The sequence below is a fragment of the Astatotilapia calliptera genome, chromosome 9 (assembly GCF_900246225.1).
Source record: "Astatotilapia calliptera chromosome 9, fAstCal1.2, whole genome shotgun sequence".
NCBI lineage: Eukaryota > Metazoa > Chordata > Actinopteri > Cichliformes > Cichlidae > Astatotilapia > Astatotilapia calliptera.
In genome coordinates this window covers 9,250,600-9,261,356 of record NC_039310.1, presented here as the reverse complement: position 1 = coordinate 9,261,356, position 10,757 = coordinate 9,250,600, and the positions used below count along the sequence as shown (strand labels likewise).

The window sequence follows — 10,757 nt, the reverse complement described above, 5'->3', positions numbered from 1 at the left end:
AAGCTGAATACACTGACATCAGGAACGGACCTTCAAAGTAAAACAGGAAATACACAGAATACACAGACTGGACTCAGAGACACGGTACAGACAAGGAACAGAGGGAGCACAGAGCCAAAACCCTAACAACTAAAAAGTCTAAACCCAAATACATACACAGAATAAACTGGAACATAAGATCATAATAATAAACACAAAACGCTGGGTCAAATGACTAACCAGGTTTTAAACAGCAACTAATTTAATTCGTTTACCTCAGTTCTTCATTATCTATTTAAAGGTCTTTGGGAAGCATGTTAATTATATAGTCAGTTATTTATTTACGCAGGTGTAAATTATGTCTTTGAGATTTAATAACCATTGTGTAAATCTGGAAGTAATATTATTTGTGAATGTTCCATTTATCCTCCTCTTCATGTTCAACAGGTGAGCGTATTTTGTATAGAAGCATGCTGCTACAAGCCCGAAACAGCATTAAGGGCAATGCCAGTTGCTGGCACATTTTATACTCACTAAAAACTTACCTGCAGATTTTTCCTGTTTCTTTACAGGCACACAGACAAAATAAACGTAATAATAATAATAATAATAATAATTTAATTAATATTTAATTAATTATTTAATTAATGCTTTACATGGTCAGTGTGCAATATCTCATCTTTGTGTTTTTACGAATGACAATTTTTAAAGCTCCAAAGCCACCTGTTCCACTTCTCTTTAAATGAGAAAAAAGATAAAAACGAACACCTGTTCCTACACACACGTTACACACTGATTACTAAAATAAGTCTGATTTTTAAGAATTACAGCAAGTTAACTTTACTTATGTCTTCATATATTTTTGTTTTGGGTGGGGGAGCTTCCACAAAGCTTTCCGCAGCTAGTTCACAGGTAAGAGGCGGTTAGTTGCTGAAAGTTTCACAGTGTGTATCACAATCATATGGGGATGCATGCGTGAATATGTGTATGTATATCTAATGAAATATGAGCAAGCTGAATTTCTGTTGATTACAGATAGATACAGATACGTGCTGTGCATTCATACTTACATACATATCACAGTGATACATTAGTCTGCTAGTGCATGTATGTAACAGTCACGTTTCTCATTAATACACAACGAATAATAAAGCAAACACAATGTTTAATTAAAGAGGTTAACATTTTCTTTTTCTCTTTAAAAAATAGAAAAATGACAAAAGAGCAAAGAGCAGCAGTTTGGGTTTCCACTGTTGATTCACAGACAAATCCTGATCTGATGCCAGGAAATGAGAAGCTAATGCTTGAAAGGTTTCATAATGCAATTGCACAAGTCATCGTGTGTGAATAGTTCTGTGTATATGTGTTGAAATATGTGGTTAATACTGAGTAAGAGCTCATGCTGAATAAGTTAAAGATACATTCTACAAAACGTATAGGAAGACTGAGACTGCTAATGCATGTATGTAACAGTCAGACAGGTCAGTGGCTAAATGATAAATACAGGTGTGCGCTGTAGGTCACTGTTTTGGAGATAGTTGCAGTTATATTGTGTAATTAATTTCCAAATACTCCAAGAACAAGTTGTTTTTTGTTTTTATTGCAAATTTATTTGCATTATATCATTTAAATAATCATCAGAAATACAAAGATTAGCTTGGCTTCACAATAAAAACTTGCCTAATGTATTCTTTTACTTTATACTTAAAAAGAATATACAAAATATACATACTCTGCATCAATAGTGCTACACTGAGTTTTAGCAAAACAGCCTTATACAACTAAAATAAATCAAATGAGCAGGAAATGAAATATTAACTTTACATTTTTCTTGACATTCAGCTCAATTTAGAGTAAAATCAGATGCAACCTTTAATTGATGTGATTCTGTGAGAAAATTCAACACATCACATTGGACAGAAAAACATGTTATTCCCTGTTGCTGGTATTTCAGGAAGGACACTTGTACATATTTGAATTGTACCTGAAACACTGTTTTACATTTCTACACACAACAAAATGAATAAGCTGCTTCAAACATCTCCAAAGTGAAATTTCTATGATTTCAGGAACATCTTTTTTAAGCGTTCACGGTCTTCAGTGCAAACAACAGCATAAACACACAGGTGCACCTCTGCACCACCTCTAAACTAATAAACTAACAACCAGTGTCCAGCACAAAAGTTATCGCTAAGCCATTTCATTTTGTACAAATCCAGCTTTTTCTGAGTTTGTGTCTGACCAGATGCAGCTTTCTGAACCATCTTTTCAACGTTCTTATACTTACACTTATCACCACACTGTGTTTATGTGCTTAAAAAGAAATTATTTTTAACTAAAACCAATTCTGAACTATAATTTCACCAACTCATCTACACGGACATTTTATAGAGGGTATTATTAAAAGACAGAAATTCAAAATGTGTAATCTGTGATAAACTAGATCCCCCCACAATATTTACACTGATGACGAGCCAGAAAGGCTGCAATGTTCTGATCAATGATGGAGCCTCTAGCTTCCAATCTTAAAATGTATTAAATATTATTCTGACTGTGTTAATCTGAATGGATCGATGTTAATCATTATAAATCTAAATGTTTTGATAAATGTCCTCTTGTTCTTCATAAAGGTCGACAGTTTGTTCAGCAAACATCTGTGTTACATATACATGATCATTTTCATCACCGCTGCTTTGTTCTTCGTCTGCTTCCATTTTTCTCTCTTTCTCATATATTTCCTCTCTCTTCACTCTTCCTGTTTGTTTGGTAAAATTCCTGTAGGTGTTCAGTGTCTCAACATTCATATAGATCCTCTCCTCGTCACTGACGTCATCTTCTTCATTACAGGTTTTTAGAGTCACTGAAACACAGCACAGCAGATTTTTCTAGATGTCATGATCAAAATAAAGCTGCTGATTCATGTAATATGTTGTTTGTTCTGGTGAGCACTGACCTGTGGTGTGGATGTGGGCCTGCTGTGTTTGCCTCCTTCTCCTGAGCACCAGTAAGACCACCAACAAGACCAGCAGGAGCAACAGGACCACAGGAACTACAGACGAGACCAGCAGCATCCGAGGAACTAAGAGAGAAAAGGTTTTTGTCAAAAATGAAAGATAGAAAGTGGTTTTGTATTATTTATTGGCACTTCCTATTTCCTTTGTAATCATGGTTTTACATAGTAAGGAGGTTCTTGTTTGGCAAACTTGTGTTAATCAGAAATGAGTTTAAGACTAATTACAGACTTTTGATGAATCTACAGTCGTATGGAGTCTTTTATTTATTGTTTAGGATGACATTTGTATCTAACATGTTTGGAGTGTTAGAGGGAGCTGAGCACCCACAGAAAACACAGGCAAAGGTGCTAAATGCAAACACAGTTAGCTCAGGTAACAAAGACACACAAACACCAAACCTTCTGTGAGACAACAGTGTTTATCGCAGCACCACAGTGATTAATCTTGTACACAGGCATTTACGAGTCTAAAGCAAACACAGTTAATGCTAGGTAACAAAGAGCTACACAAACTATCACAAAAGTTCCTTCTTATCAGTCCATTTTTAAACTGTCACTCTTTGTTAAAGTTTTAGAAAAAGTTGTTTTAAATCAACTCTTGTCTTTCCTAGATGAGAACATTTCGTCCTTTCTGTCAGGTTTCAGGGCCGTTCACAGTACTGAGTCTGCTCCTTTAAAATGACAAATGATTCTCTTCTTAATCCAGATTGTGTTGATTGTTATTACTGCTGCTTCTGAGTGCTGCTTTTGACAATGTTGATCATGAGTTGCTCACAGAGTGTTTGGATCGTTGTAGTTTAAGGTTTAGGTCTAAATGGGTTTAAAGCTTAACAAACACTGGACATTCTCAGTCAACATCAAAAAATACTCTGCATCAGCAGTTATGATCTCATTATTTGAAATTTGTTGGGGTTTTTTCTTTGCATATCTCTTTTCACTGCTATGTAGATGACTTACAATTATATTTACCTCAGATTTTGGAAATGTTTACTCTGTATGAAGGTTCAGTGACTGAATATTTTAAATCACAAAATTGAAGGTTCTCACGATTAGACAACGTTTTTTGTTTGTCCCTTAGCTGAGACCTAGAAGGTCAGTCTGGGCTAAGACTGTCCTTCTAGGACAGTACAAAACATAAATTCAATAGTATACTTACATTTAATGATGACAGTAATGGGTGCTGTTGCAGTAGAACTCAATGTCCGTGTGGACACTGTGACTTCATACACACAGCTGTAGTTGCCTTGGTGTTCATACTCAGCTACAGGGAAACTAAAGGAGGCTGAGTTGTTGACTGCTGGCTTGCTGTCTGTGATGTTGGAGTCAGAGAAGATGAGAAAGAACCGTCCACTGGAAAATGTGGAGTTAATGGAGCAGGTGAAGACAAAACTGTAACCCTTGGTGATCTCTGCACCTTCAGGACCCCAGACCAGACCTGCACCAGGAGAGGTCAGGGAGATGCTGGGTGTCTGCAGTCTCACTGGGGAATAAAAGGTACCAGGATTAAGAAGGGAGCAGAATCAAACACAACACTTAGTTTCTTGTTTATAAATGTAGTAGGTATGGAGCAGCATTAACATATTATTGTTATGCTGAATTTGATTTGATGAATGATCTTATAGGTCTTTGCAAACTCTGGATTTGATTCTTTCATTGCTAAACGCTCCACAGTCTCCCATAATTAACCTCTAATACTGTCTGGTTGCTGCTTGCTACAGTGGGCTTTGAGAGCATTTTTGATAATGGCCAAAAAACATGAACCAGTAAAAATATCAGATAAATAAAGTGACTAAAAACTATATAGAGCAGCAGATTCTATCTTTAATACACTCTTTTTATATGTAACAATTAAATAAGTTTAAAGCTATGATTGAAAAACTCTTTCAATTACTTTGTTACAGAGTTTTTTAAAAAAAATCAAAGGATCTGTGATAAAAATGCAGTACTCTCTTATTCATGTCACTCTTATCTCGCTTTGTTCCAAGAGTTACTCCATACTTGTTTTTGTTTTTCTTACTAGTAACAGAGAGTCTGACAGAATCACTTAATGGGGAGCTGAATTCACGACTTGAGCCTCTTTTCTTATACTGACACTGGTAAGATCCCTCGTTATCAAAATCCACGTTAGGAATTTTGAAGGTAGCAGAGTTTGTGTTGGAGGTTTGGCTCCTCCTGAATGAACCCTGAATTTGACTCAGAGTGAACGATCCACCTAAAACCTGAGTTGAGACTGAACATGTGATTTCAACAGTCTGACCCCAGGTCACCTCACCAACAGGGTAAATGGAGATACGAGGTTTTGGAAACCTCACTGAAAAAATATCAACATATCAAAGCATTATCTCACCAGGTTACTGATTTTATTATTGAAAGAAGAGAATGAAACAAAGAACTTGGCAAAGTGGATTTTTTTCTTACCAGTAACAGAGAGTCTGACAGGGGAAGAGCTGAAACTTCTACTGGTTTTCATGTACTGACACTGGTACAGTCCATCATGATCAAAGTTCACATTGTGAAGACTGAATGTAACAGAGCTCATAGAGGATGTTTGACTCTGGCTGAATGAGCCTGAAGTCTTCTGGAGGATAAAAGTTCCACCTGAGAACTTGTATGAGACTGAGCAAGTGATGCTGACGTCCTGACCCCAGGTGACCTCATTACTGTATAAGGAGATGGTGGGCTCTGGGAGGGTATCTAAAGAAATGATACAGTATTAGATAAGACAGGACACAGTCAAGATCTGATCAGATAATCTTAGTGGCTGATGGCTTAGCTGATACCATTTTATGTATGCAAATGAAAAACCTCAAATACTTGAGGGGCTTAAGTGGAAGCTTTTTTTGACCCTGCTGCTCTTTGAATACAATTGTTGGAGGTTATTGCTGCTAAAAATTAAAGAGTTCACTTTTTTGGACAAGCACTGAAAATGGTGTGCTGCACACATTGTACTGCTGCCTGAAAGAAAAATGACTTTCTCTTAACTCCACATGAATTAAAAAATACTGTCAACAGTCATATTTTTAGGATCTTAGGATGGCAAACTTTTTCAAGATAAAAAGTCTGTAAATTAGGCTTTAAGTGAAGTCTGAGCTCAAAGTTCTTCACAAGCCTTGAGTAAGAAACGTGTTAACATGGTATGTTTAATTATGCGAATCAGTTATCTCATTAAATGTGCATCAAACTGCAAACATGTTCAACAGAAAGATTGAGTGTAATAAAACAACACCTAAATGTGTGTTTTAAACATTTGAACATCTTTTCTGCGAAAGTAAAATATGATGGAATGAGATCTTACTAGAATCTAAGTATTGACAAGTACATGAAAAAAACAGCTATTATAAAGTGATAAGACCATAAACACTATAGAAAAGTTTTCTTACCTGAACAGACGACGCCAGCGTCCCGACCAAAGTTACAGGAATAACTAATGCTGTACCCACAATAATCTAGAGAAGTTTCACTTCCTGAACAGTCCACATTACTGCGGAAGAAATTTCCTGTACCTTGACCAAAGTAAGCAGACCTACCGGCCTGCAGAGCTATCCCACAGTTCAGCTCTCTACAGGCCACCTCGGCATCTTTTAAGTCCCAGCCATTATCACACACTCTTCCCCCGGAGTAAGAGTAAGAGTAAGAGTTATAGATTTCAACTCTTCCAGAGCACCGAGTGTACCGAGATCCAGCTAATCTGATCCGACCTATGAGGAAAAAGAAAATATGAACTATATTGCAAAAATGGCTTTAAATTGAAAATGTAAGTATGACAGGTTAGAACAGACTGACCTGCAGAAGGTGAAGGTGAGACCACGAGATAAACAACTATGGGAAAATTAAACCATGGAATGTTATCAAGACATAAAGTTATTCAGTCTAAAAATAATTTAAGAAAAGTTGTTGTAAAGTTATCCAGACTGTCTCTGTGATAGATAAATAAAAGCACTGAAAATTATGGAAAATCTGTTTTACCAAGAATCAGGAAATGAAGCGCTCTCTTCTCTCTGCCCTCCATGACTGAGAAGAAAGGCTGCTGCTTCATGTCATTTATGAGAACAGATGACAGAAACCTGAACTAAAACCTGTGGTTTACAAAAACACTTTGCACTGGTTATCCTTCTGAAACACTTCTCCTTTTGATTTCTTTCTTTCTTTTTTTCTTACTTGAAAGTAACAGAGCACTAATACTGAACAACAAAAGCAAACGGCAGCACTCAAATAACAAATTTACCAGTTCTGGACTTGAAAATACATACAAACCTTTTCCTTATATGCACCTGATTTATTTATGTACATCAGTGTGAATGTATGTGCATCAAAACTTCTGAGGTATCATGTGTAAGAAAATTGAATGTTGGCATTACTCTCTCTGCCTGAAAAAAGAAAAAAAAATAGAAAATGAAAAAATTACAAAAAACATAAAAAATAATAGACACAGTAACAGAGCTCTAATCTACGGTGTAATTAATCAATCATTTCTAAAAACTAATAAAAACATTTTATCCTGATGTTTTCTAGCAATTTTTGAGCATTTTACTTCATTTTATTTTCTGTCCTCCACCAGCTTCCCAGGTCTGAGCTTTACATGTTGCAGCTGGTAAGTTGAAACCCAACTGTTCGTCTTCTTTTTAATAAACTAAATGACTGAAAACAACACGTGTTTCCATATAATAAACACTCATAACTAAAACGTGATCTTTAATTCATTAAAGGGTTTGATAACAGTTTTGCTTCTGTATATTCAGGAAAATGTCAAAGAAGTAAAAACGATCAGTGTTGGTTTTTCACAGAAAGTTCACAGACAGGAGGTGGTTCAGTGCCAGGAAAGGAGAAGCTAGTGGTTAAAGTTTCACAGTGCAGCTGCTTTAGTGTGCACGTGTATATGAATGTGTATATACTTTTATGTATCTGGCAAACGATGCTGCAAGATGACCAACTGAATTTCTGTTGACCATAGATGGACACATATGCATCTGTACACTCAGACACACTTATAGTAAATATGATTACACTTTACAAAAGTAAAGACACAGTTCATGAAATACAAGTCGACAACACGAGCTCCTCCATAGGGTAGCTGGGCAAAGCCAGTGAGGAACTCAGTCGAGCCAGCTCAGGTTGTCATGTCATGGGTCTTAGAAACAGAGTTTTGAGTTTTGTGGAAATATGGATTATTATTATTTTTTACTGTTATTGTAGTTTTATGATTTGTGCTTCTGGTTCCTCTTTATGTTAGAGTATTTAGCCTGTATTTGTCACGATCCTGGGTTGTTTGATCCAGAGTTTTGAGTTTTCATATATTTTGATGCTTTATGGTTTATGTTCAAGTTCATTTACTTATCTTAAGCTCCTACGTTGCCCTGTTATATTTCATTGTTTATTAGATTCCCCTCGTGTCTTCACCCCTGTGTTTAAGTCTCCTTCACCCTTCATCTGTTTCAGTGATGTCTTTGTCTCCTGTCCCCTCCTCTTGTTTACAAGTTCCCCTGTGACCTGTTCCATCTGTCATGTGTGTTTCCCCCCACACATTACGTTCTGTTTGTGCTTAGTTATGTCCATGTCTCATCTCCAGTCCCCTTTCCCCTCTGCGTGTAGTTACAGTGTGCGTGTTCCTCGTCGGTTCATTTCTGCTTCATTTCTGCGTTTCCTATGTTGTCAAGCTCATGTTGTCATGTCTGCTTCCCATTGTGTTTCCATGTTCAGCGTGTGTTCAATTTCACTTCCCCTGTGGCATCACTATGTTCATTCGTATCAGCTGTTTCCTCATGTGTTTCCACTCCCCCTGATCACCTCCTGTATGTATTTATCCTCTGTGTTTTCATTCATTTCATGTCCAAGCGTCTGCTACGTCATGACCGGTTTCCAGGTCTTCATGTATGCATGCCCAGTTGTCATGTTTAGGGTATTTCATGTTTTCCTTCTTGTTTTCCCGATTTTAGATTATTGTTTAGCTTTGAATTGATTTCACGCTTTTGTTTTGGGCTGTTAAAACCTGCCTTTAATAAACGTCTCGCTTTCTGTTAACATTAAGTTTTGTTCTCGCATGTCTGCCCTTGGGTCCTACTCCTCACTCCACACAGTCAGCTTCCATTAACTGTGACTGTATTGTCCATATTCCTCTTTGTTTGTTGTTTAATATGACTCCCCTGTGTCCTCTGTATATGTTTAGTCTGTCTTTTGGGTTTAGTATTACAGGCTCTCTCTTGGTTTGGGTTCTTTGTTTTTCTTTAGTTAGCCTTACAAATAGTTTACTATTTGTAAGAGTTGTAACCTTAGTTAAGTACCTTGTGTTTTTTGAGGTTTAGATGTCTTTATTTTCTTCTTTAATTGTTTTTTTTTTTGTTTGTTTTGTTGAGTTTGTTCTCTTTTGTATTCCTTGAAATACTGAGTCTTCATTTTTTTTTTGTTGGTTTCAGTCACTGATGACTTGTAAAGTTGTGTTAGTTAGTTCCCTCTGTGTTCAATTTCTCGCTGTCTTTCACTGTTTTCTTGTCTCTGTCTTTGTGTATGGGAGGAGACCATTGGACTGACTTGAATCACTCCATTATACTCATTTCCATGTTACACAGCCCAATAACGTTTTTGTCTTACTTTACTCCAGTTCACAGGAGTAAATCTCCAAGCCTCGAGGGCCGGTGTCCTGAAACGTTTCCATGTGTCCCTCTTGCAACACCCCTGAATACAATTAGTATGTCATTAGTAAGACTCTATAGAACCTCGCTGCATGCTGAGGTGGCATTTCAGCCATTTGAATAATGTCACAGCAGCTCATGAGGGAATGAACGTGCAATAAAAGTAGATTTAGAAGTACTTCTTTTTTTTTTTTTTTAAACTTACACTTTTATTTAAATTTAGTTGAGTAGGGTTAGGGGTTGCCACCTCGGCATCCAGTAATGACCTACAGATTTTATGCAGGTGTGTTGCAGCAGGGACACATGGAAAGGTTTCAGGACAGCGGCCCTTGAGGACTGGAGTTTGAGACCCATGCTCTAGTTCACAGGTGTCGAACTGCAGTCCTCGAGGGCCGGTGTCCTTGATCCAACACAGCTGATTTAAATGACTAAATGACCTCCTCAACATGTCTTGAAGTTCTCCAGAGGTCTGGTAATGAACTAATTGAATGATTCAGGCGTGTTGACCTGACCTTTAAAACCTGCAGCACACCGGCCCTCGAGTTCGACATCCCTGCTCTCGTTAGACAGCTGTCATTGCACATTAACTTTCATTGTTTAGGAATGCAAAATTTAAAAAAGGTTTTGTTAATACTGTAAACAGAACAAACTCTCTTTTTTTTTATTACACTCAACAAAAATATAAATGCAACACCTTTGTTACTGCTCCCATTCCCCATGGGATGGACGTAGAGACCTAAAATTCATTCCAGATACACAATATAACCATCCCTCCCAAACAGTGGTCACAAATCAGTCCAAATGTGTGGTAGTGGGCACATCTGCCATATTGAGATAATCCATCCCACCTCACAGGTGTGCCACATCAGGATGCTGATCTGACATGAGTAGTGCACAGGTGTACCTCAGACTGCCCACAACAAAAGGCCACCCTGGAATGTGCAGTTTTTTGCGCTATTGGGGGTCTGGGGACCCAGAACCGGTCAGTATCTGGTGTGACCACCATTTGCCTCATGCAGTGCAACACATCGTCGCATGGAGTCTATCAGATTGTCAATTGTGGCCTGTGGAATGTTGGTCCACTCCACTTCAATGGCTGAGCGAGGTTGTTGGATATTCGTGGGAATTGGTACACGCCG

General features: G+C 37.5%; 1 protein-coding gene and 1 long non-coding RNA gene across 2 annotated transcripts; both read right to left on the bottom strand.

The window, feature by feature from the left end:
- Window positions 1–1,851: 1,851 nt before the first annotated feature.
- On the bottom strand, window positions 1,852–5,467 carry LOC113028756 (uncharacterized). Its single transcript, XM_026179177.1, has 5 exons — window positions 5,411–5,467; window positions 5,010–5,303; window positions 4,149–4,472; window positions 2,933–3,058; window positions 1,852–2,839 (listed from the first exon to the last, which is right to left on the bottom strand). The coding sequence occupies exons 1-5, from the start codon at window positions 5,460–5,462 to the stop codon at window positions 2,571–2,573; spliced, it is 1,065 nt and encodes a 354-aa protein (XP_026034962.1). The 5' UTR covers window positions 5,463–5,467; the 3' UTR covers window positions 1,852–2,570.
- Window positions 5,468–6,377: 910 nt separating this feature from the next.
- On the bottom strand, window positions 6,378–6,991 carry LOC113028766 (uncharacterized). Its single transcript, XR_003273276.1, has 3 exons — window positions 6,959–6,991; window positions 6,776–6,811; window positions 6,378–6,690 (listed from the first exon to the last, which is right to left on the bottom strand). It is a non-coding gene; the product is annotated as an uncharacterized LOC113028766 (long non-coding RNA).
- Window positions 6,992–10,757: the final 3,766 nt, after the last annotated feature.

What these genes read in the sequence shown, in the direction of transcription:
- LOC113028756 (XM_026179177.1), bottom strand. Translation starts at nt 5,462, where the DNA reads ATGAAAACCAGTAGAAGTTTCAGCTCTTCCCCTGTCAGACTCTCTGTT. An exon ending in TGTCAGACTCTCTGTTACTA is followed by an intron (nt 4,473 to 5,009) that starts GTAAGAAAAACA and finishes TTTATTCCCCAG; the next exon opens with TGAGACTGCAGACACCCAGC. An exon ending in CATTACTGTCATCATTAAAT is followed by an intron (nt 3,059 to 4,148) that starts GTAAGTATACTA and finishes TTTCTCTCTTAG; the next exon opens with TTCCTCGGATGCTGCTGGTC.